Source organism: Lipotes vexillifer, unplaced genomic scaffold, assembly GCF_000442215.2.
Source record: "Lipotes vexillifer unplaced genomic scaffold, Lipotes_vexillifer_v1.1 scaffold299, whole genome shotgun sequence".
Classification (NCBI taxonomy): domain Eukaryota; kingdom Metazoa; phylum Chordata; class Mammalia; order Artiodactyla; family Lipotidae; genus Lipotes; species Lipotes vexillifer.
Genome location: NW_006784347.1, coordinates 2,499,849 through 2,526,013, shown reverse-complemented (window position 1 = coordinate 2,526,013; position 26,165 = coordinate 2,499,849). Strand labels below are relative to the sequence as shown.

General features: G+C 46.5%; 1 protein-coding gene across 1 annotated transcript in view; it reads left to right on the top strand.

The window, feature by feature from the left end:
- The first annotated feature begins 3,091 nt into the window (after positions 1–3,091).
- The window catches only part of PECAM1 (platelet and endothelial cell adhesion molecule 1), a 55,722-nt gene continuing 32,648 nt past the window's right edge, over positions 3,092–26,165 (top strand). The window contains exons 1-6 of the mRNA XM_007456775.1: positions 3,092–3,358; positions 3,445–3,471; positions 12,048–12,341; positions 16,224–16,529; positions 19,641–19,916; positions 24,796–25,044. Of these exons, the coding sequence (XP_007456837.1) occupies positions 3,175–3,358; positions 3,445–3,471; positions 12,048–12,341; positions 16,224–16,529; positions 19,641–19,916; positions 24,796–25,044 (1,336 nt within the window). The 5' untranslated portion in view covers positions 3,092–3,174. The remainder of the gene's footprint in view (positions 3,359–3,444; positions 3,472–12,047; positions 12,342–16,223; positions 16,530–19,640; positions 19,917–24,795; positions 25,045–26,165) is intronic.

Genomic DNA, 26,165 nt, shown 5'->3' with positions numbered 1-26,165 from the left:
GTGTCATTTAGCTTGCTGATGTATTACAGTGAGGTATACTGAAGCTCAAGGTCTAGTGGAAGTCGACTTCTCTGCTGTCTTGGACCTATTTGGTTCTAAGCAGTTTATGTTGTGTCCTCAGGCTATGTCATTCTTTTAAAGGTTGTGCCCTGCCCACTTCCCTCCTGTTTCAGCGGGGCACAAGGAAACTTTTGTGGGTGATGTATATATTCACTTTCTTAATTGTGGTGGTCATGTCACGGGGTACACACATGTCAAAACTCTTCTAATTGTAACTTTTATTTATTTAGGCCACACCCAGCAGTTTGCGGGATCTTAGTTCCCCAACCAGGGATTGAACCCTGCCCTCGGCCGTGAAAGTGCAGAGTTCTAACCACTAGACGGCCAGGGAATTTCCAAATTGTAAATTTTAAATATGTGCAGTTGTTGTATGTCAGTTATACCTCGATAAAGCTGTTAAATTTTTCTATTTCTTAAAAATTTAAAAGGTAATACAAAAATAAAACATAAAAAGTCACATAACTTAAGAACTAAAAAGTACAGAAAGGTTTACAATGAAAAATTCCTAGTTGCCCAGTTTCCACCACCCACTACAGGTAACAAGAATCTTTTGCATTGCTATCAACTTTACGTAAGTGAATGTTTACCGTTACTGACAATAGTCAATAGTAAGTAGCAATTCAAACAAAGATTTATGTACCCTCAGAGAGTCAGGTAATCCCTAGGAGAGCCTACTGGTCAATGCCCAGTACTGTATTGAAAGAATACACTCTAATCCTTTTTGCCTATTTCTAAATTTCAGATACCTTTTCTGATAATTCCCTGGTGGTCCAGTGGTTAGGACTCTGAGCAGTCACTGCCGAGGGCGTGGGTTCAATCCCTGGCCAGGGAACTAAGATCCCACAAGCTGCACAGTATGGCCAAAAAAAAATTAAATTAAAATTAAAAAAATTAATTTCAGGTAACTTTTCTTATGTTATCTGTGTGTTCACTTCCTTTGTCCATTTTCCTTTTGTATTGTTGATCTTTTTCTTTTTGATTTCTGAGAGCTTTTTACATATCAGAGAGGTTAGCTCTTTGTCTATGATGTGAGTTGCAAATATTTTTTCCAGTTTATAGTTTTTCTCTTGACTGAGCTTTTTTTGGGGGTGGGGGGCAAAGCAGAACATTTATTCATGGAGTATAATTTATCAGTCTTTCATATTATGACTTCTGGATTTTAAGTCATAGTTAAACCAGCCTTTGCCCAAGATCATAAGGAATTCTTCTATGTTTTCTTCTAGAACTTTTATGTTTCATTTGTACCTTCAGATGGTTTGTCCATTTGGAATTTATTCTGGTGCACAGTGTAAGTTGTGGGATATAATTTTTCCACTTTTCTCTTGAAACATTAACACATTTTTGAAATAAAGCTTTATTTTCTCCTGGTGTTCTAAAAGTACTAGCGTTGTGGACGAAACAATGACTAATTTTTAGAAGTTTACTTTGGAAGTTAGGGCCATGTGGTGGGACATTTATCAGTATGGCTTGAATGTCACTTTGAGAAGCAAAAGTTGCTTACTCTACAGTTTGTAAAAGTTACCTTTGAAACCAACATTTATTTTACTACTCAGGGCGTTTCCTTTTTTTCCCTGCCAAATCAAAATTTGGTAGCTGGTGGGGGTAATTTCCAGTACGTTGCCAAAGGAGATAGTTTACAGTGGGGAATGGAAAATACAAAACAACAAAAGTAAAAAAGCACAATAGAGGGCTTCCCTGGTGGTGCAGTGGTTGAGAGTCCGCCTGCCGATGCAGGGGACACGGGTTCGTGCCGCGGTCCGGGAGGATCCCACATGCCGCGGAGCAGCTGGGCCCGTGAGCCATGGCCGCTGGGCCTGTGCATCCGGAGCCTGTGCTCCGCAACGGGAGAGACCACAACAGTGAGAGGCCCACGTACAGCAAAAAAACCCAAAAACAAAAAAACAAAAAACACAATAGAAAAAAATTCCTTTATGCATGCATTGCTCTCTAACAGCTCTTATCAAAACTTCTATTGAACTGTAGATCACAGAGAAATATTGTTCTCTAGCTGGAAGCCACCACTTCTTGGTACTTGCCCTGAGGCAGAGAAGTCTTTGGTTTCTCTGGTCCCCGTTCAAATCTGACTTAGCTTTACCATGTTACGGTATTCAAGGGTAGCATTTCAGAAAGCAGCACCGTGACCCCAAGGCAATGATCATCTAATTCAGACAATACAGTTAACTTGTCCTCTTTCAGTCAGTCATCCATTTTGCTAATGTTTTTGGTCATCTACTAGGTACCAGGCACTGTCCCGCCATCATGGAGCCAGCAGTCCACTTGGGGGAGGAGCAGCCATTATGGCACATGGTAGAAAGTGTCTGACAAAGGAAGACTAGGGAGGTGAGGGGGCCCAGAGGAAGGGCAGCTCAGTGTGGGGAAGACAGGGGACGATGCTAGAGGATTGATGCCTAAACTGAGTTATGATGAATGGGTAGGAGTTCGCCAGAAAAGGAGAGGGGGAAGGGTACTCCAGACAGGGGAAGAGCATTGGCAAAGTCACAGACATGTGATGTGTTCTGGGAACTATAAATTCTAGCAACCAGAATGTAGGGGCAAGGAAGGAAGAGGTGAGAGACCAGGCTGGAGAGGTAAGTAAGGGCTGGATCGTGCAGGATTGGAAACTGACTTTCTCTGCAGGGCAATGGGGGGAGCCATTACAGGGTCTCCCTGACAAACCTGCAATTTTCTGAAAAAGTCAGCCCTCTCCATGCCTTTGTCAGGAAAGGCAGGAGGTCCAGGTTTAGGCTGTGTGGAAAGAGCCCCCCTGGAGGGGCCAGAGGAAAAACAGAGATTTGGTGAGTGTCCAGGGAGAGAAGCCCTTTGCGGGGAGGTCAGAGAGAGGGAGGAACCCTCTCTGGCTGCCATGAGAAGGGGCCCCCAAATCCAGGCCAGACGCAAGGAGGGTCAGGAGCGCTGAGGCAAATGTCACTTGTGCCTTTTTTTCTCTCTAAACAAACTAAACAAAGCAGCTGCGCCCGGTGGCCCCTCAGGAAGGCCAGTCATTTCCTGAGGAGATATGAGGCCGCCCAAGCATTGTTCCTGGTTTCCAGCATGGCCGCCATTACCTGACCAGCGCCACGGCCGTCTGTCCGCGGTGCCTGGAGAAGCTCCCACATGGATCTCTGCTTTTCACGGGGCAGGTTTCTCACCACCGTCGCGTGGGAAGTGGCTTCTGCCTCCGGAGAATGGCGCAAAAGCAGAAGTAACTACCCGAAGCCTTCGCTCACTCTCAGGATGCAGCTGGGGTGGACCCAGGGGGCCACGATGTGGCTCCGCGTCCTGCTGACACTTCTGCTCTGTGAGTTTTCACTCTCTTCCCACATCACTTAAACTTCACGAGAATTGAAACTCGTGAAATCAACATATTTCTCCTGTCTTTTCCAGGTTCAAGCCTTGAGGGTCAAGAAAACTGTAAGTTGTAAAATTCCTACCTGTGACTCTTAAAACTCATGTCAAATTGCTCGGGTTCAATGTTTATAACAATTCAGAAACATATTCAAATTGTCAGCTGAAGTTGATTCTGCATTTAAAGAAGGTTTTGGAACAAACACTTATTCTAAGCCAGGTTTTAATCAGCATGTTCTAGAAGTAGCATACATTTTCTAGATCCTGGTGAACTGCTGTTTGTTAGGATTGGGGGGCGGTGATAAAGTGATTCCATAATTTGTTTTTTGTTGTTCTACTATAAATTTCTTTTTTTCATATCCTACCCTACCCCTGATTGTTTATTCACAAACGAGATATAATCAGTTTGTTAAATTCATGAGGTCAGAACATAGTTTATTTAGTTATTTTTTAAAAATATTTTATTTATTCATTTATTTTTGGCTGCGTCGGGTCTTAGTTGCGGCATGCAGGATCTTTCCTTGTGGCGCTGGGGCTTCTTTCTAGTTGTGGCGTGCGGGCTTAGTTGAGGATCTTAGTTCCCCAACCAGGGATCAAACCCATGTCCCTTGCACTGGAAGGCGGATTCTTAACCATTGGACCACCAGGGAAGTCCCGAAGTCAGAACATAGTTTAAATTGTTGTTGTGACTTTTTTTTCTCCTAAATGATCTAAAACAGATTAGATATCATTTCCCATCTACCCATGAGGCTACGATGGTATATGCAATATTTTGTGCTTGGGCATGGGAAGTGGGGCTTCTGCCTGTCTTTGAAATCTGGTCTGTCATCCACTTTAGAGCTAATTTTGAATCATTAAGATGAGCAGGTCTGGAGACTTCCCTGGTGGTCCAGTGGTTAGGACTCCATGCTTCCACTGTAGCGGGCACAGGTTCGATCCCTGGTCGGGGAACTAAGATCCCGCGTGCTGCACGGCAGTGCAACACACACAGAGAAACACATGCCCACACACACAAATAGATAAGCAGGTTTTGTTTTGCTTCATCTGGACCGTGTGAAGGAGGGGACTGGGCTGGGTCTGGGGGCTGAATAGAGGGAGAGCCCACAGAACAGAATCCCCTTGTCAGAGGTCACTTCATTCCACGCAGAGTCGGGGTGACTGGGTTGCAGACAGTTGTACAGCTATTTGGAGATGATGTGTGTGGGTGACACTGGTTTATTGAGCCAAGGCTTGGAGCAGTAGCTCTGCATGGAGAGGGCTCGTGCTGGCTACTTAGCAAAGCCGGTCTGGCGGGTCTCCTGAGCGTGTGTCCATGTGCTTCGATGGGTGTTTGATCTCCATGGCAACCCATGGAGGCAGGATGTCCATTATCTTCATAATCAACCTAATTGACTGATGATATCTCTGCCCCTCAGAGAAACAACCAACTTGTCCAAAAAGAGCCGGATAGCAGGACATCAGCACCAGAACCTCCCCTTCCCAAAACCTGATTGTCCGGAGCCTGGAGCCATAGGCCTGACTCAAATCTTTAAAGCCACTGTTACTCTGTCTTTCTGAGCCTTTTTCCCAATCTGTAAAATGAGGGTGATGCATCAGTATGAGATGAGATTAGATAAAAAGAGGTGACGTGCCAGCCCAGCATGCCGTGATTAGTAAATAATGGTTTCCTACGGTCCTAGCTCACCCACCATCATGGCTCCTGCGCCTCCCTCGCTCTGTCCACTCCAGCCCTTGTGCCCTTGCTCTAGCCCAGACCACACCCTGCCAACACGTGTGCCTCTGGGCTTCTGCTTCTCTTGCTCCAATCTCTCTCCCATCTTCGTCCTCACCTCAGGGGGAAGCAAATCGCTCCCTGCCCAGGTTTCCTAGAGGAAGGTCTTCGTACCTTCGGGGGAGACCTCAGAACTGCAGGACCCAGAGCTGGGAGGCTCTCCTACTCCCTCCTCAGGCTTCTGCCCTGTTTTACACAAGGTGCCTGTGTGCAAGGTCACCACTGCGTGCTGGCAGAGTGGGGGCTGGGACCCAGGTCTCACCTTCCTCAGGCCACCCAGGACCACGTTGCACGTGCACGACCTGCCGGCCTGCTCCATGTGGCCTGTGCCACGGTTGAGGTGCTTGGTCCACCCTGGCCCTTCCTCTCCTTTTACTTCGGGCCCCGCCCAGCCCCGCCGGCCAGTCTCAGGAGATGACCTCAGCTCCCTCTCACCTAGAATGCAGTGCTGCCTGGAGGGAACTCCCTCCACTTCCCGCCCTGCCCCGGCTTCAGGCTTATCTTCCTCCCCACCCGTCCTCCTGACTTCCCTCCTGGCTTCAGAGGCCGTGTCTATCCCTTGGTGGGGCAGGGCCAGCCTATCCACCTGGGCTCCGAGCCCATCCCTGGCATCACCCCCCTCCACCAGGATCTCACGCTGCCTTTATTCAGCCTCCACAGTCTACAGACATGATTGGTAGCTCTTGTTTTTTTAGGAAAAAGAAAAATCACAAACAATCCCCCCGCCCCCCCAGACCCCCCCATTTATCTTGTGCCCCACTATCTATCCACTCCCTTCCTCAGTCAAACTTCTCCAACGCCTGGTTTCTAATCACCGTCTCTGCTTCCTCACCTCTCAGGCGCCCCTACCTAGCAGGTCTGGCCTTGGCCCCCACGCCTCCCTGCCACTAGAACCCTCTCCTAGGTGCCATTATCATGTCCAGCCCTTAGCCTTCGAGACCGCGGTGTTAGCCCAGAGCCTCTTTCTTTGGCCTCATAGACCTTCTGCCCTGGTGTTCTCCCACCTTTCTGACAAACCCTCCTTTTTTTCCCTGGGAGACTTGGACTTTCCCAGGGTCTCATCCTCTCTGAAGCTCAACACCCCCCGCTCTGTACACCTCCACATGCCCACCCTCTAGTCCACTCCAGCTCTGGCCACTCCCCCGACCATCAGGCTTCCCACGAGGCCAGTGGTTGACATCTCCTCCTAGTGGTCCCCCGGGCCCCTCAAACCAGCTGCGCCACCGAGACTTTGTCTCTGCCCTTATCTTTCTCTGGCTTTGTCTCCGTCAGCCCGCGGCACCCATATCCCCCTGGGTACCTAAGTCCAGGAGCCTTATCTTCCACTCTTTGCCTCAATCCCCATGGCCAATCAAACAAGTAAAATACATATTACAAATGTTATTATTAATGACATTTAGTACGTTCATAATGTTGTGCAAACATCACCTCTGTCTAGTTCCAGAACATTTTCTTCATCCCAAAAAACAAGTCCGTTTGCATACACTAAATATTTCTCAAGTCCACCCCTTCCCCTCAGCACCACTGCATCTGCCCGAGCAGAGACTGCATCAGCTTTCACCTGAACCATCGTCCAGGTTGTTACAGGCCTCCAGTCTCTCCTCCAGCCCACAGTGATCTTTCTAAAGCTCCAGTGTCATCCTGTTACCGCCTCCCCGGCAAAACCCTCAGGACAGGGCACAGCTTGTCAGCATAGTGGGCAAGGCTCTCTGTTCTGCCCCCTCCTACCTGGCCCCCTGGACTCTCCAGCCTCACACTGTGTCTCCTGTAACCACCGGCGCCCAGAATGCATTGATTTCTCATGCCTCTGTGCCCTGGTACATGCTGTTCTCCTGCCCCGAGCACCCCACCACCCTTTCCTGTCCTGGTCCAAGGCTCAGTTCAGGGGTCACTTCCTTCAGGCTTCCCTTGGCCTCTCCTGGGCAACCCTTCCTCCTGGTGCTTACATGATTGTACTCCAGCTATCTGGGTCCCCACCAGCCTGCACAGTCTAGGACAGCAGGGATGCTTTCTTATTCACCTTGTAATCCCAGCACCTGACACAGGTGCTCAAGAAATGTCTCACTGAAAGGGACTCGAACTGAACTTGGAGGTGCTGGAGATTCAGATGAGCTGGGTCAGCACACTCCATGCTGAGCACCGCAGTTCATCAGAGCCTCCATGCCTCATGGCTCCCTGGATTTTCCTGACAATGATGGGGGGCCCCTCCTTCTCTACCCACTCCCCCCTTTCTTTCTGAGTCATTTCCAGGTTGAGGGCCGAGTGGCTGGCTGAGTCATGATGCCTCATCTTCCTTGGAGCATCAGCATCTGCTGACCTGTAGCCTGAGGTAGAGGGAAGCAGGTCCCTTTGTTTTAGGATTTGGGGATTTGGCAGCTGTGGTCCCTAGGTGCCTTATCTGTGCTGTGGTGACTTTGTTACTTGGATCGTCCAGCCCCTCGTCTCTTGAGGTTGAAAAGATCTGGCCTCTTCAGGCTATTCTACAACCCCGTCCTTCCATTACAGTTCTGAACGTTTTGTGTCCTGTCTCCAAAGAAACACATACTTGCATGTAATGAGAGGTGGTTCATGGGCCCCCTGACACCCGTCTGTGAACCTCCGGGAGGCCCGGGTTGTAGCAATCACTCTATCGTGTAAATAATGAGACCTACACACAGGTCTCACTACTGGCTGTTCCTGGAAAGTTTATTCACAAAGAGGATAATATTTTCCATATTACCTTAATAATCAGGTAGAGATTTTTTTTTGAATTTTTGAATTTTATTTTATTTATTTTTTTATACAGCAGGTTCTTATTAGTTATCCATTTTATACATATTAGTGTATACATGTCAATCCCAATCTCCCAATTCATCACACCACCACCAGCCCCCCACCACTTCCCCCGCTTGGTGTTCATACATTTGTTCTCTACATCAGTCAGGTAGAGATATTTGAAGGTTGGGTGGTGTGTTTGTTATCTATTGCTCCTTAACAAATTATCCCAAAACTTAGTGGCTTAAGATAACAATTTATTATCTCACAGTTTCTGAGGGTCAGGAATCTGGGAATGGCTTAGTTGGGTGGTTCTGACTCAGGGTTTGTCAGGAGATTGCAGATAAAATGTTGGTCAGGGTTACAGTTATCTGAGGGCTTGTCTGACGCTGGGGAATCTGCTTTTAAGCCCACTCACGAGGCCGTTCCTCCCATGTGGGCCTCTCCATAGGGGCACTCATGACATGGCAGCTGGCTTTGCCCAGAGTGAATGATCCCAGAAAAAGAAAGAGTGACCAAGATGAAAGTTGCAATGTCTTTTATAAACTAATCTCAAAAGTCACCTACTAGCACTTCTGCTGTATTGTTGGTCATAAGACCAACCCTGGTCTGATGTGGGAAGGGACCATATGTGGGTGTGATAACCAAAGGCAAGGCTCACAGGGGCCCGTCTTGAAGGCTGAATACCAGAAGGGTGGTGGTCGTGGTGATAAAATCTAGGCTGCTGTTCTGTTGCATCAAGTCAATGAGCTGGGATCCGTATCTTGAATAATTTTTTTTTAATATAAATTTATTTATTTTTGGCTACATTGGGTCTTCGTTTCTGTGCGAGGGCTTTCTCTAGTTGCGGCAAGCGGGGGCCACTCTTCATCACGGTGCGCGGGCCTTTCACTATCGCGGCCTCTCTTGTTGCGGAGCACAGGCTCCAGATGCGCAGGCTCAGTAGTTGTGGCTCACGGGCCTAGTTGCTCTGCGGCATGTGGGATCTTCCCAGACCAGGGCTCAAACCCGTGTCGCCTGCATTGGCAGGCAGATGCTCAACCACTGCACCACCAGGGAAGCCCTGGGATCTGCATCTTGAATAATTTTTTTTAATATACATTTATTTATTTTTGGCTACATTGGGTCTTCGTCGCTGCGTGCGGGCTTTCTCTAGTTTCGGCGAGCAGGGGCTACTCTTCATTGCGGTGCCCTCGGGCTTCTCACTGCGGTGGCTTCTCTTGGTGTGGAGCACGGGCTCTAGGTGCATGAGCTTCAATAGTTGTGGCACATGGGCTCAGTAGTTGTGGCACGTGGGCTTAGTTGCTCCACTGCATGTGGGATCTTCCTGGACCAGGGCTCGAACCCATGTCCCCTGCATTGGCAGGGGGATCCTTAACCACTGCGCCACCAAGGAAGCCCTGTATCTTGAATAATTTTTAAAAATGCTTTTCCTTCTCCTGTCCTGCCTTCTTCTTCTTTTTTTTTTTTTTTAATTCTTTTGGCCGCACCGCACAGCATGTGGGATCTTAGCTCCCTGACCAGGGATCGAAACCATACCCCCTGCAGTGGGAGCGTGGAGTCCTAACCACTGGACCGTCAGGGAAATCCCGTATCCTGCCTTCCTTTCTTCTTCCTTGTCTGCTCCCACTGGCCATGGAAGTGTGTGGTTCCTACCAGTGAATCAGCTGCGTTAATTTATTAAGCAGATGTATATTGGATTTGCTTAGAAAAGCAAGGTAGGTGGAAGCATCTTGTGTTAGTGCACATCATCCTCTCTAAAAAACTGCTACCTGATGCTTTAGCCAAGTTTGCTTTAAAATTGTTAAACAGTGGTAGAGCTCCCTAGGGATGGTCGGTAGGAGACCCAGGCAGGGCTGGCGCTGAGGCTGGAAGGCCTGGAATAGGGAAGAACTGTGAAATGCAGACTGTGAGCTCTAGGTGGGCAGAAACTGTGCCAATCTTACCCTTCTCTGAACTCCCAGTACTGGGTGCAGTGCCTGGCACAGAGACACCCCCTTCAATGTCTGCTGAATGAATGGTGCTGAGGAAGCAGGAAGGAGGTGTCAATCAGGGGCCAGGCATCGGGCAATACAAACCTGCCCCTTCAGTGCTCTCAGCCACCTTGGTTCCGTCATTGTTCAAGATTAAAATACCGGGGAAGGCAAGTATTAGTGTTCCTACTTTATAGGAGGAGGGGTGGTAGTCTGGAGAGGTTAAGTAACTCCCAGTGGCGCCCAGCTAATGACTGTGAGGTCAAGGGTTTGGACCAGGTGTGGCTGACTTGCTTTCTTCCTGTACCCAGTTCTGTGTCCCAGTCTGGGGTGTACCAGCCATGGGTATGCATTTCATTCAGGATGATGACACTAAAGTAGCCCAACACAGTGGGATGACTAACACCGGGAGTCTCAGAAGTTGCTATAATTCACCTGGGAAATTAAAAAATTGTTGGTTTTTTTTTTTTTTTCTGAAAAAATTGACTAGAAATATGATTTCAAGAAAGACCTTTAGAGACCTCAAGACTCAAGCGTTGGTATTATATCTGTGACTGACAGAATCTAACTAACATTTTGCAAGCAATTCATCTGTGCCAGGAACTGTGCTCCAAGAACTTAAACTCAGGTTCTCATTTACACTTACTGTTATTATGTCCACTCTATGGATAAACAAACTGAGGCTCAGAGAAGCTCAGTAACTTACTAAAAGCCACACAGTTTGTGAGCAGAGATGGGATTTGGCCCAGGAAGTCTGACTCTGCACTCATTTTCTGCTCTTTACCATCTCCTGATAGAATCACTGTACTAAACAGCATGGCTTAAAATGAGGAAGGAGGTACTGAAGGAGTTAGGGAGACTTGCCTGTCCCTACCTGGGAAGGGAACGTATTAATCTATGGGAAACTAAACATGGTTCAAAGAAACTTCTGTTCCGAGAGCTCACCCAGCAAGTTTCTCAGACCAGGAGCTAATAAGGAATACAGAAAGACAGAAAAGAGAATTCTAAAGATTACTGCTGTAAGAAATAAATTTAAACAATCATCTTGTTTCATCTCATGACTAATCAGATGCCATTTTTTGTTAAATTAATTGCTCAGAAAAAAGGCACAAGGATGGACTGTTGTATTCAGTTTAAAACCTGAGATGTATTATAGACAAGTTAAATTCTAAGGTGTTCAAAAACAGTTTGACGTTATTGAAAGAGAGAGAAAGAAAGACGATTTTTTTGCCAGTATCTGTGGCCAGCTACCTTGCTATACCTTTTTTTGTTTGTAAAATGATTTGGGACCACTTATAAAAAATATGTATTATTGTTCAATAGGATAAAATAAGTAAGGAAATCAGAATGAGAGGAAAATATGGCAGTCAAATAAAACTGTGACTCTTTTAGCACAGAAAAATGCATCCCAAAGGTTGCTGGAGGTAAAATTTGGGGCTTATACTTTTTAGCAGCCAAAGCAAAAATGGGAAGCAAGATGCGTGAGAAAAAGTGGTTTCAAGTTCTCACCCAGCTGGTGAGGCTTCTGACTTCATCAGCTAGAAAACACCAGTTGAGACTGTGCTAATTTGTTCAGGCGGGGGTGGGTGGGTGGAGTGGGGTTGGGGGAGCGGTTCCTGGACGTGAGCATGTGATTTCGGAATGGTGGTAGCCATCATTTATTAAGCAATTACCGTGTACCAGGCACTGGTACACCCAGGAAATCACTAGGCAATTTCCTGCTCCTCTTCTGTAAGTCTTACAACAACTTACTATGTAGGTATTATAACCCCATTTTATAGATGAGAAAGTTGAGCTCAGAGAGGTTAATCACCCAAGGTCACACAGTAAGTGATGAGCCAGGACTTGAACGTTTGTCTGCTTGAATCCTATGCTCTCTCCAGGGGCCACCATGTGGCAGCTCACAGGCTGCATACATCTTATGGACATGTTTTACTGGTCACACTCCGAAGACTGCCACCTTGTCATGGTGGGAGTATGAGCAGCTTAGTATCAGCTGCCTCGTGCTTGACCCACCACACACAGTCACTACTCACCTGGGACCCCTGGACACTATACTGCATGGATGTGATGATACCAATCTGATGTGGTGACGTTGTTTCTGAGATAACAGGTGTGTCTGCTTTCCTTCCCTTGGCCTTTAGCTTTCACCATCAACAGCATCCACATGCAGATCCTGCCGAAGCAGGAGGTGCAAAACGGGGAGAACCTGACCCTGCAGTGCGTCGTGGATGTCAGCACCACCTCGAGTGTCAAGCCTCAGCACCAGGTGCTGTTCTATAAGGATGACGTGCTGTTTCACAACGTCTCCTCCATGGAGAACACAGAGAGTTATTTTATTTCCCAAGCCCGGGTCTATGACGCGGGGACATATAAATGTACTGTGATCCTGAACAACAAGGAGAAAACGACTGCGGAGTACCCGGTGTTGGTGAGAGGTGAGTCCCTGGAATGGAACACAGCTCAGGCAGGTGAAGCGTGAACACATGCAGGAGCCAGAATGGTGATTGAATGAATCGTAACACCGGACCTACCTGCCCGTCCATCATCCTTCTCACTCATCTGCCTGACATTTTCCTAACCTGGAAATGCAGGCATTAGACATGCCCCCAGTACACCAGGCTTTTCCTCACCCCCATACCTTTGCACATGCTGTTTTCTCTCCCTGGAATATACCCTCTTCATCTCACCTCCTCGTGAACTAATTCTCCTTCAACACTCAACTCAATGATCTCTTCTCTGACACCTTCCCAAACAAAACTGATCGCCCCCATGGTCCCAGTCCTTACAGCTCTTATGCTCTCTCTGTGTTCAATGGTATTTGTATCAAGGTCATGGGGCTGAGTGTTGACTCTGGATTCTGCAGTCACTCTGCCTAGATTCCAATCTGGACAAGTCCCTTAACCTCTCTACACTTTAAAATTCTCATCAGTAAAATGGAGATAATAATACTACCGAGCTCAGGAAGCTATTAAGAGGATTAAAAGATATCCTGTTAGTAAAGAGCTTAGTGCAATTTCCAGCACGTAATGAGTTTCCAATAAGCGGCAATTACTATTTGACTCGATGTTGCAACTTTCTCACATATCTGTCTGCTCTTCTGGATTATGAGATCCTGAGGGAAGAGATGGTGTTTGGTCTATTTTTGTATCTCAAACAAACAAACAAAAATCTGGCTCATAGTAGGCACTCAATAAATGACTGTGGAATAAATTAAACAGTTGAAAACAGCAAGTAGAAATAGAGATGGAAAAACAAGAGAAATAATATCATTATGGGAAATTTGGGTCATAGAGTTCCATCCGTCCATTCATTCATTGATTTGCTCCTTCAAGAAGCATGTCCCAAGGCTGCAAGTCAGGGAAAAAAAATAGGTGCTAGACATGAAAATGCATCAGACAGGTCCTAGCTCTGGACGCAGTTACAGTCCTGTGGGGAAGAGAGACATGTAAACAAATCATTGCGGTCCAACAGTCATCTGATCTGAGCGCCTTGGGAGCACAGCGGTGGGAGGAAACAATTCTGCCTAGTGAAGTTAGGGACGGCTTCCTGGAAGAAGGGACACTGGGTCCAGATATAGAAGATCGTGTGGGAATTTGCTTGATGGTAAAGTGGGGCAAAGGACAGAGAAAAGGGATGTAGCATAAGAGTGAAAGCGCAGAGGCTGAGAAAGAGGCTGCCAACCCAGCAGAGTGCCCCTCGGTCAAATTCTCCGACCTCCTGAAGACAGGTCTTCATGTCCTGTCTCTAAAATAGAGATCACTGGGAATCTGTGTGTACCCTTGAAGGTTGCTTTGTTTTTTTTGTTTTTTTTATAAATTTATTTATTTATTTTTGGCCGCGTTGAGTCTTCGTTGCTGTGCACGGGCTTTCTCAAGTTGCGATGAGCGGGGGGCTACTCTTCGTTGCTGTGCGGTGGCTTCTCTTGTTGCGGAGCATGGACTCTAGGCGCACGGGCTTCAGTAGTTGTGGCTCATGGGCTCAGTAGCTGTGGCTTGCGGGCTCTAGGCACGCAGGCTCAGTAGTTGTGGCGCATGGGCTTAGTTGCTCCACAGCATGTGGGATCTTCCTGGACCAGGGCTCGAACCCGTGTCCTCTGCATTGGCAGGTGGATTCTTAACCACTGAGCCACCAGGGAAGTCCCAGTTGTTTTGTTTTGAAGATTAAACGGGTAGCAGATGAAACCTTCTTAGTGATGGAGTGTTGGATGAATGAATGGCCCGTCGTGTGCGAGGTGCTTGCCCAGACCATCCTTAGAAAGAAATAACCCTTTCATCAAACAAGAAGCAGGAAGAACCAGTGGGCAAGTGTTTGGGGGCGTTTTCCTTTCAAACGTATACAACATCTGGCCACCTTCCCGTCAGGCTTTGAGGCTCACGGGGGAGAACGTGACTGCATCACCCCCCAGGCCAGTTCCTCCCTGGGTGTCCTCTGGTCTGTCGGGGCACGGCTGGCCAGACATCCCTTTGTGTCACCAGGGGCAACAGCCACAGGGATGCAGACCAGCCCTCCTCCATCTCCACTGTGGACAGGGGAGGAGCCAACAGGTCCAGGTATTCACATTAGTGATGAGGAAAGATTGGCAGGCCAAGAGTTTGGGAAATGTATGTTGAAAAGAAATGCGCTGGCAAACTTGGATGATTTAATGGATGCAGTTTGTGAATTCATCCCTGTGCCTCCTTGACAGCTGCTGACATAACTGTCATTTCTGCACTTTTGAGCTCACTTCTGTGATCAGAATAGTCATTCATACTATTGTTACCTCCAGTAATAAGAAATACCACTTATCAGGCCCTCATGAGATAAACAATTCTAAGTGCTTTACACATGTTGCTTTTCCCTCCTGCAGTTGCACTGGTAGATAAGCCTGGTCCCTCCCACGTACAGGTGTGGCTGCTGGCACTCAGGAGAGGTTCAGTGGACTGGTCCCGTAGAAGGCAGAGCCAGAGTGAGAACCAAGATCTATCTGAATCCACAGTTGGCCTGTCCAACTCGTGATTTTTATGATAGGTTTTTTGAAATAGACAAAAGGGAATTCATTCATTCAACAACCATTTATCGAGAGCCAGGCTGAGGACCCAACTGTGAATAAGACATGACCCCGTCCCTTGCAGAGCTCGTGTGGGGCAGGGGAACACCTTTTCAAACAGCTGCCACCAGAAGTAACAGCAGTGGTGAGAACACAGTACAGATCTCCTTCCCAAGGGGACAGCCCTCCATCTCTGACCTGGGTGGGTCAAGAAAAAAGGTTCATGAGTCTTAGGTGACTGGGGGAGGTGGCACATCCAGGAAGAGGCAGTTTTAGGATACAAGCAAGTCTGTCTGACTCCAAGGTGGAATTCATGATCCCCAGACCACGGGGGCTGGATGGGACATCTAGTCTCAGCCAGGCTCTCCTAGCTCCCCGGAATCTGACTTTGGCTTACCACCCATTGTATTTACCCCTCCTGCCCTTCCTTGGCTCCGGACGGCCCTCCTGAAAAGCCACTCCTATCACTTGGCACAAGCAGATCCCCATGCACATGTGCGCCCTGAAATGCCTGTCCTTAGCCCTCATCCCACCTCATGTGTCCAAATAACCCCCTCCCTTCAAGATTCCTCTCAGGCCCTATTCCTTTCTAGGATCTTCTCTGATCCCCCCAGGCAAAGAGGGCCTCCTCCTTTCCCGACTGCTCCGTCACTCACTGTCTCTATGACACACTCTGATGCTTGGTTATTTTCAGCTTTGCTTTTTGAACTGAGAGGCCACGCCTCCCTCCTCTCCCCCAACGCCCCAACCTTTGGCTCTGGAGTCACACAGACCTGGAGTCAAGTCTCAGCTCTGGGGCTTGACGGCTGTGAGCTTTTGGATGAGTCTTGAACCTCTCTGAGTATTACCTTCTTCATCTGTAAAATGGGCATAATTTTCTCTTTCCTGCCCACCCAAGAGTTTTATTATGAGAATTAGAAAATCGGGTCATGGATATAAAGTCAATCCTAGCTTGTGGTAGGCATTCAATAAATTATAACAACAATCACAATAATATCCATAAATACTGGCTGTTTTGTTTTGTTTTTAACTGTATCAGTTGGGATGATTGCCTTCCCAATGGAGTTATAAACATTGAAAGCACCAACCACATCTTAAACATATTTTATATTTTTCAAAGTACCTGGTACAGTGCTGGAAACATACTCGCTCAATAATTACCTGGTAGGTAGCACTGAGGTTCTGGGAACAAAACAAAAGAACCCTCAGATGGGTCAGCCACAGTGACTCAGTTGAGGGACGCTTGTGCCACTGGAGCAAACATACTAACGGACTTTCTCTTCCCCCAAAGGAGTGTCCGATCCCAGGGTGACGCTGGACAAGAAGGAGGTCATAGAAGGCGGGGTCGTGATGGTCAACTGCTCTGTCCCAGAGGAAAAGGCTCCAATACATTTCACAGTTGAAAAATTTGAACTAAATGTAAAAGGCGTCAAGCAAAAAAGAGAAAAAACTTCCCAGAACCAGAATTTTGTGATGCTGAAATTCACAGTTGAGGAGCAAGACCATGCTATATGGTTCCAATGTCAAGCAAGGATCGTTTCTGGGACCCACGTGGAGCCCTCTAGATCCATCAGGAGTGAACTGGTCACCGTGAGGGGTCAGAGTCCTACTCTCCTTTTTATCATTCTTTCTGGTTTGCTGGTTTGGTCTGGGGAGGAAGAGCCCAGAATTGGAAAGGGGCTGGGCCTTCCTTCTGGCTGGACTGCTGTCTCAAGACTGTTCTTAATCACTTTATGTTTTTCAATCTTTTTGACTGTGACACAGTTAAAAAAATATATATACATATATATTTCCCAACAACACTTAACCTTAATATATGATACATTTTGCTATTTTTCTTTCTATTCTCTTTCAGTTTTTTAAAGCACTGGCCTCGACTCCCTGAAATGATGCCTTGTGTGACCTGCAGTTTGGAAACCATGGCTTTAAGCCAGTGAGGATCAGACACCAGGAAGTAGGATCTGGAGGGGATCCAGAGGGAAGGGGGGCCAGGTCCTCAGCCTTTGCCGCCCAGGTTTTTTTTTTTTTTTTTGGCTGCGCTGGGTCTTAGTTGCAGCACGCGGGATCTTTTTTAGTTGTTGTGGCATGCATGCGGGATCTAGTTCCCTGACCAGGGATCAGACCCGGGCCCCCTGCATTGTGAGCGTGGAGTCTCACCCACTGGACCCCCAGGGAAGTCCCTCTGCCTCCCACATTTGATGAGGGACTCCACTCTAGTACCCACCCTTCCATCCCCAAGACATTGGACAAATAGGAAACAAATGAGGTGACCTGAGAAATGCTCTCAGGAGAGAAAGGCAACAGCAGAGGGGAGCCTGGGTGTCAGTGTCCAGGACAGAGAGAGCTCAGAGCTCCAGGTTAGGCAACCAGCAGCTCCCGGTGACCTGAGAGGGAAGCAGTTGTGAAGCAGGGAGGAATCAGGAGAAGGCACAGTCTACTGCAGAGAGCCGCAAATGTATTCGGGATAGGAGCCCTAAAGCTTATCGTAAACGACCCTCTGTTTTTGGTACCTTACTTCACCTCTGCCCAATGTGTATGCATAATACTTTATTTATGTGTATATATTTACTATATAGTATTATGTATATATAATATATAGTATTTTGTATATACGATATGTTTCTTATTATAATACGTGGTGTGGGTTAAATTTTCAGAAAATATGGTACTATATAAAGTATAAAGTGACAGTCTTCATAGTAAGTACCACTACTCAGAGAAAACCCTTGTGTGGTCTTCTAGACTTGTTCTGCTCATTCATCATGTACACACACAATTTTTCCTTGTTTTTCTTTGTTTTTACAAAAAAATAGGACCAGTCAAACATTCTTATAACTTCTTTTTAACACCATAACATATATGGACTTTTGTCCATATCAAGAAATACAGATCTTTATCATTTTAGTGGCAACTCGGAATCCTGTGCCCTAATATATTTGCCTCGTTTTCTATTGATGGACAGTTAGGTATTTTCCCACTTTTTTGCTATTAAGATAATCTTGCTTATACTTATAACTTATACATACTTATACCTTCTGTGCTTTCGTGAGTATTTTATTATTATTTATTGGTCAAATTGTTGATTCAAATGTTTTGTGCATTTTCAGTATTGAAAGATATTGCCAAAGTGCTCCTCCAAATGGATGAACATTTCCATCAAAAGTGTTCCATTTTCCCACATCCTCACCAACACAGAATATTACCAATGTTTTGTTATTTTTGGCAATCTGATTGAGGTGCAGTGATATATCATTGCTGTGATTTGTATTTCTTTGGTCTTCCATGAGGTTGAGTATGCTTTTTGTGTTTATTGGTCTGTTACATTTCCGCCCCCATAAACTGCCTGTTCATACACACTTTGCCCATATTTACCACTTCTGGTTGATTTGTTTGAGCCCTTTATAAATTAAAGGAATGTGCTCTTTGTCAGGTACTATGCAAATATTTTACTCAGTTTGTCATGTGTCCTATTTTTTATTTCCACGAAGAAGCTTTTAATCTTTAGTTAATCAAATTTATGCATCTTTTGGGAATTCCCTGGCTGTCTAGTGGTTAGGACTCAGCACTCTCACTGCCATAGGCCCAGGTTCGATCCCTGGTCTGGGAATTAAGATCCTACAAGCTGCACGGCACAGCCAAAAAAAAAAAGTTATGCATCTTTTTTCCTTACGGTATCCAGTTCTGTGATTCACACCTAAAGTTCCTGCACACTACAAGATTATTAAAGAAAAAATGCACCTATGTTTTCTTTTACTGTTTCTGTGCTTTAATTTTTTTTTTTTTCTTCCGCATTTAGATCTCTGGTGCATCTGGAGTTAGGTGCTCTCTCTTTTTGACTTTTACTCAGGAAAATACTTTTTTTTTAATTATACCTTTTTATTGTGAATTTAAATGACTTTACAGTAAAAAAAAAAAAAAGAATATTAAAGTATTATATTACTCTGAATTCACTTTTGGCATTTTTTAATGTTCTTATCTGCATTTTACATAGTTGTAATCTGTGTACATACTCCCTTACGCACTGCTGTTTTTTTGGTGGGAGCAAAGGCCTGGCCCTGTTTCTCTCACCATCTCCTGAATGGAGATGCAAAGGCCTGGCCCTATTTCTCTCACCATCTCCCTGATATCTGACCCATACTTTATTAAAGCAGTGTTTTGCAAACTGCATGAGTCATGAAATCAATTCAGTGTGTCACAACCAGTATTTTTAAAAAAGAGGTAGAATAGACTAGAAATCACTTTCGGGGGGCATACGGTTATTTAAATATGCATTTCCACAAAGCTGCACTTTGGGAAGCGATGGAATATCTAGGCTGAAATGCCAGAGGTCCATGAAATGGTGCGATAATTACCTGGGAAATCCTTGGTGGGCAGGGGGAGAGTCTGTTTGTCACTGCTGTGATTATTTCTGAGGTCATTCGAAGAAAGTTCTGTAGATGAGATCTAGGGAAGATGGTTTGGCCTTTGGGAAGCTCAAGAAAGTTAGAGAACTGAAGTTAAGAAGAAGGCTGAAGGTGCAAGAATGAGCGAGAAGCGAGGGAGCATCAAAGCAGCCTAGGCTACAGTTTTTGAGAGGAAAGGTTGAATGTTTTTAATTAATAAGGAAAAACTGTGGTTGGAATGAAAAAGAACAGAAAAGGGGAGGAAGTGCCTTTCCCCCTCACCCAGGTTTGAACCTGAATCCAACCAGCTTGTCCTCTTCTTGTAGAATCCTTCTCTAATCCCAAGTTCCACATCAGCCCCAAGGGAACGATCATAGAAGGGGATGATCTCCACATCAAGTGCACCATTCAAGTGACGCACCTGGCCCAGTCGTTTCCGGAAATCATAATCCAGAAGGACAAGGCGATTGTAGCACACAGCAGGCACGGCAACGAGGCCGTGTACTCAGTGATGGCCACGGTGGAGCACAACGGCAACTACACGTGCAAAGTGGAAGCCAGCCGCATATCCAAGGTCAGCAGCATCGTGGTCAACATAACAGGTAGGGCTGCTGCTGGAGGGTGTCGGCATTTGGCGGGCTCAAGAAGCTGCTATGCTGAAATCCAGGATGGGCAGTGAGAGCTGACCCTTCTGCTCCTGCTGGTCTGAATGAATGTGCTCAGGCAGGGCCATGGTGCTGGTGGGGAAAAGTCAGTACAGAGCAAGTAAGCTGTTCACTGTGGTGGTTGAGGGTGCAGGTTGTGGCATCAGATCCCAACCCGGCCACTCAGTACCTCTGTGACCTTGGGTGCGTTATTGACCTTATCCTTGCCACAGCTCTGAGATGGGGATAATGACAGCCCTCTAGGACTCTTACAAGGACCAAAGGACATCACCCTGCCATAAAGGGCCGCATATAGAGTAAGCACTCAGTGAAATGTCAGCTGGCGTTTCTATTATTACATCACGTTTTTCTTTCCTCTGTGCCAAATACTATGCTAGATCCCTGTATCCATGTGCAGGTCCTATGACAGGGTCAGGAATGAGAAAGCATTACTAAACTCAAAAATAATAGTCCCAATTCCTCTTTGTTGAATACTGTATGCCTGGTTTACATACATTTTCATTTCAAGCTCACAACTGTAGTATAAGGTAAGAATTATGATTCTGGCTTTATGGAGGTGGAAGCTGAAGCTGAGAGGTTAGGTCACTCACCCAGCAATTAGAGGGTTGCCAAGTGGCAGAGCAAGGGTCACCCCCAGGCCTGTTAGAGTTCCAAACCCATGTACCTAAAAGTTCCATTGGACTGCTTCCTCCTTTTCCTGGCTTTACTTTTCAAAAAGTACTCTACCTTGGGAATTCCCTGACGGTCCAGTGGTTAGGACTTGGCCCTTTCACTGCTGGGGCCCAGGTTTGATCCCTGGTTGGGGAGCAAAGATCACGTAAGCCGTGCGGCCAAAAGAAAAAAAAGTACTCTGCCTCTTCCCATGTATTGTACGTATTCAGGCACTAGAATGTAAGCTGATGAGGGCAGGAACATTATCTCTTTTATCCAGTGCTATATCCTTAACACCTAGAACAGTGCCTGGCACATACTAGGCATTCAATACCTATTTGTTGGATGAACAGATGAGCATTGGATAACAGTGTTTCAGAGGCAGAGAGAGTCGGCACTTCTTGGTTCCCAAGTGAAAGTGTTCATTCATTCATCATTTGTTCACTCATTTACTGAAAGCCTCCTCTGTGTCAAGCATAGAATGTATAGTCACAGTGACGGTCACCAGTATCATAGGTAGGCTGCCAACTACCCAACTAGGTGATTGGCATGTGTTGGACCCTGCCAGCAATTTAGTTTATTATTGAGAATGACAAATGTTTTGATGGCACATATTTTTCACTGATAAAATATAATTATCTCATCAGAGAACAGTATTCAGTTCAACATATATTGAGCACCTTCTGCATGCTGGGCAACTTTTGGGGGATAGGGAGCTGCCTAAGGCCAAGCTTTGCCTTTGAAGAATTCACAGACATAAATAGATCATGAGAATGCAATGCAATGAACACCTACATTAAAGGGATGGGTGTACTGCTGTGGGAGCTACAGGGACCACGTGACAAACACCTGGGCCGTTTTCACCAGTTAGAGCAGCACCCCGACCCCTCAGGCCAGCCTACTTGAGGGAAACGTAAAGCATCTTTGGACCATAAGATACTATTGTTGTAGCTGATCCCCCGCATCCAGAAGTCCAAGTCATGCGGGGTATACAAGTCAACCAGGAGATGAGTCTCCCTGGCCCAAGAAAGCAGAGTGTTAGACTCGGCCTGCCTCTCCCACCCCCTCAGCCTGGTGCTCTGTGGTCCTGTTCCACGTAGAGCTACCGGAGCCAGGCCAGGGCTGGCAGGCAACACCCCCGCGTTCAAGTGCTGCAAGCCCTTGGACGTGGCTCCAGGCCCACTTACACATCTGGTTTTCCACTCCTCTGTTGCTATCAAGCCTCACTGTAAGTGGCTCTATATAGTGATGTTGGAGAATCACAATAATTGTGTGAACATAAAAATCATTGAATTAGTAATTTGTCTTTGGATTGAAAGTGGGTTTCCTTCACCCCTCACTGTCCACCTTTTCAGACCCAATCTGCCAGCAGGTGCTGCCAGGACTCTCAACTCTGCCCTGTCATCTTGTCTCTACAGTCACACCCTAACTCTGGCCCTCACACCAGGATGGCTGCAGGGGTTCCCCAAGCATCTCTGCTCCAATTCATCCTTCAGCCAACCTGTAGGAGAAGCACCTATTCGACATCATTATTCAGGGGCTTAGCCGGCTTCACTTTGACTCCACCCCCTTCCAAACATCCCATCCCACTCTGCCTGGAACATCCTTTCCCCTTGGCCACTGGAAAACCTCTGTTGTCCTTAAAGACCAAGCCGCAAATCTCCCTCTGGGCTCCCCCAGGCAGAGTCCCAGGGTCGCACCTCAGTCCCCATCACGCTCTTCTCCTGTCTTCATGTCAGCCGTCGCTATAAAGATTTAGCGCCCTTCTCCACCGCCCTGGGTGAGCTCCTGAAGGACCGGGTCTGTGGCTCAATTCATCTGACAACATTGATAATTAGCACAGAGCCTGGCACATTGTAGGAACTCAGTAAATACTTGTTCAGTGAGTGAACAAAAGACCCATCCTTGTTAACCCCTGTGATGGTCCAGCTGGTCTGCTTACGTTACCTCCTTTACAAACAGACGTTCCCTGACAACGTCGTATTCCTAATTCTAAACCACTGTGTACCCACCCTAGCAAGCTGTTTTATATTTTTTGCATTTTTGTTTACATGTTTTTATTTTTATTTATTTATTTATTTTTAAATAAATTTACTTATTTATTGTTTAGTTTTGGCTGCATTGGGTCTTCGTTGCTGTGCACGGGCTTTTCTCTAGTTGCGGAGAGCAGGGGCTGCTCTTCGTTGTGGTGCGCGGGCTTCTCATTGTGGTGGCTTCTCTTGTTGCAGAGCATGGGCTCTAGGCGCGCGGGCTTCGGTAGTTGTGGCGCACTGGCTCAGTAGTTGTGGCACACGGGCTTCGTTGCTCTGTGGCATGTGGGATCTTCCCAGACCAGGCCTCGAAGCCATGTCCCCTGCATTGGCAGGCAGATTCTTAACCACTGCACCACCAGGGACGTCCCTGTGTACGTGTTTTTAAATGTAGAGTCATTGCTGTGGGATTCTTCCTAAGTCATTTTTTTCACATTTTTTGGTGTTTGTCCAATGAGATTGTAAGGCACTTAAGGAGGTCAGTTTCTTTGGTTCCTTTTCCCCACTCCTAACCTAGAGCTTTTGATGGTGATCTGAAAAGAGGTAAGTCGATGTTTATTATGTGGAAGGACAGAGAGATGGAACGTGCCTTAATGAATTTATTATTGGGATATCACCTTACTTGCAGTTTTATTTTATTCCCTGTCAAGGAAACTAGGAAGACACCGTGGACTGATTATGATGGAAATGAGTTCCATTTCCATCTGTGGAATATCAGTGAAGACAATGACAGTGTTGGTTTTTACTTCCAAAACTCTATGGCAGATAAATTTAGAGCCAAAGGTAGAATTTGGTCCCTGACTCCTAGTTGCATTCTCAGACCTCTAAGAAGGTTTCCTAAGAGAAACTTTGAGTCTCAGCCTCTTTCTTAATATGAAGATAGTGTCAAGCATTACTGGCTCCTCCTTCTTTCTGCATCAGGAGTCATAACCATGAAGTCACTGTGCATTTGCTTACACGAAGGATCCAAGTCTCCACAATGGTTAAGTAGTTAATTACTAATTTCCCTGCTGCTGAAAATAAAGACATTCACCATAATTATAAAATATTGGTATAGTTCAGGGGATACTTAAATTAGGAGATGGCAAGACTTCTTGAAATACAACCTCAGGCTTTACTACTGTTGACATCCAACCTACATTATGGTACTAATAACTCCTTACAGGAGCATAGCGTGTTATAGTTTACACAGTGTTTGATCTTGGGAGGCTTCAGGTGGCATCTTCATTCTTCTCCATGGGGAGTGCTGGAGGGATGGTGGCCAAGCTGCCACTTGTCCCCAACCCCATGCCATGACTCTGCTTCAAGCTTGGACTGCGTCGCCTCCTGCTTCCAGTCTGGGCCCCTCCAACCCCATCCATTCTCCTCCCAAAGATCTCCCTGCAACACACATCCGACGCCATTCCCCTGACCCAGAGCCTCCACGGTTCCCACTGCCCTGAGGGCATAACCCACGCTTTTTTATGTGGTTCCCAAGTTCCTTGAAGATCTACAAGCCGCCCTCTCCTACTCCCACTATGTCCCAGGCTGCCTGAACTTTGAGGTTCTTGAACCTCCTGCCAGGCCTTCCATATGCTGTTCTCTCTGCCTGTGACACTTTCCATCTTTGCCTGCATAACTTCCTCCAGGAGCTCTTTCCTGATTCTTCAAGCCTAGGTTCGGTGTCCCCTCTGTGGGCTCTACTGCAAACACTATCTGAATCACCCGCTAGACTTAAGAACTTTGGAGTCAAGGACTGTTTCTTTTTCATTGCGGTCTCTCCTATGCCAAGCACAGAGATGGCCTGAAATAAATACTTGGGGAATGAAATGAGTGAGTGGATGAATAAATGAGTGAATGTCTGAGTCATTACTTGCTGCATTGCAAGTTGCAAAATTTTTCTAATCCATGTCTGTGAAATAAATTGGATCAACGAGGGAGGCAAACCTGCCATTGGAATCCCAGGTGAAGAATGAACCCTGGCTCTTCAATTGTGTGATCGTCAGGTACATGAGAAGCAAAGGAAAACTTTGTGCAGGAAGTTGGGAAATGGTTCTGTCAAAAGCAGCTGGGCCGAAGGCCTCTCCATAAATGGGCTTTCGGGCCGGTACCCAGAAACATCTCACCCCATTCCCACTCACTGTATTTTTTTTCAGAGCTGTTTTCCAAGCCAAAGCTGGAATCTTCCGCCACACGTCTGGATCAGGGGGAAGGCCTGAACCTGTGGTGCTCCATCCCAGGGGCACCTCCAGCCAACTTCACCATCCAGAAGGGAGGCGTGGTTGTGGCGCAGGCTCAGAATTTCACTAAGATAGCCTCAGAGTGGGACAGTGGGACATACACCTGCATCGCGGGCATTGGCAAGGTGGTCAAGAATAGCAACGTGGTCCAGATAGCTGTGTGTGGTGAGTACGTTCTCACTGGCTCTGAGGGTCTTGGGACTGAATGGGAGAAAGGGAGTTTTTTGCCAGGCGCCACCCTCTCTGTTCTGAAGGCGGTTCAGACTGAGGCGGGGTAAGAACTAGGGGTAAGGAGAGAGGAGTGGAAACGAGAGACCAAACAGCAGCAAGTGGGTATTTCTGCTCAGAGTACAGGAGAGAGGCATCAAGGAAAATGTCATTGGCAAAAGTCACGTTCATGGCTTGGTTGTGGCTTTATGCTGATGGTGTGGCCTCTGAATCGGCAAGATTCTGCTGCTTGAACAGGCAGCCACCCAAAGGGTCAGGGAGGAAACACTGCTTAGTCGATACTAAACTTTAAGATCTAAGTTCCAGCTTTTGATCCCTATCCTGGCTCACCCGAAGGGCTAGGACTCCCAGTGGGCAGAAGTAGGTACTTGGACCGCCCAGAGCCGGCCTTCTTAGACTTGAATGTGCATGCAAAACCGGGTGACAGCACAGGTCAGGATGGGGCCAGGTTTTGCATCTCTCACCAGTGCCCTGGGGATGCTGGTGCCCTGGGGATGCTGCTGGGCCCTGGACCACACTTTGAGTAGCGGGGTTCTAAATGGATGTGGAACACCAGGCAAGCTGTCACCGTCACTGTTCTTACTCATCATGATCCTTCAGTTTAGCCTTCAGTTTAAATCCAGCCAAAATTTTAGTCTCAACCGAAGCAGGGTTTTAGCAGTCATCTACCTCACGAGGAAATAATGTAAGAGACAAATGTGGGTCGTTCCATTGTAATTCTTTTTGTTGTTGTAGTTCTTGGGAGGAGGTCGTTTCATTTTATTAGCTTTATAAATAAGCTAATTTCTAAATAATAACCTAGTATAATTCTTGTTTCTGAGGCATGAAATTTACTATCAGGAGAGGCTGAGGCACTGAGAATTTGTTTTAAAATATATTCTGTTTGGGTACTTGTATTTTTTAATATTTTTCTTGTGTCTTTTTTCAATACAGAAAAAAGAAGATATGAATGTGTGTGTATGTGCACATAAGATATGTGAAAATATAAGCATATATTTAGGGGGATGTAATGTTCTTCCTGAATTTGTGTCATCCTTTTTTGTTTATATTATTCTCTT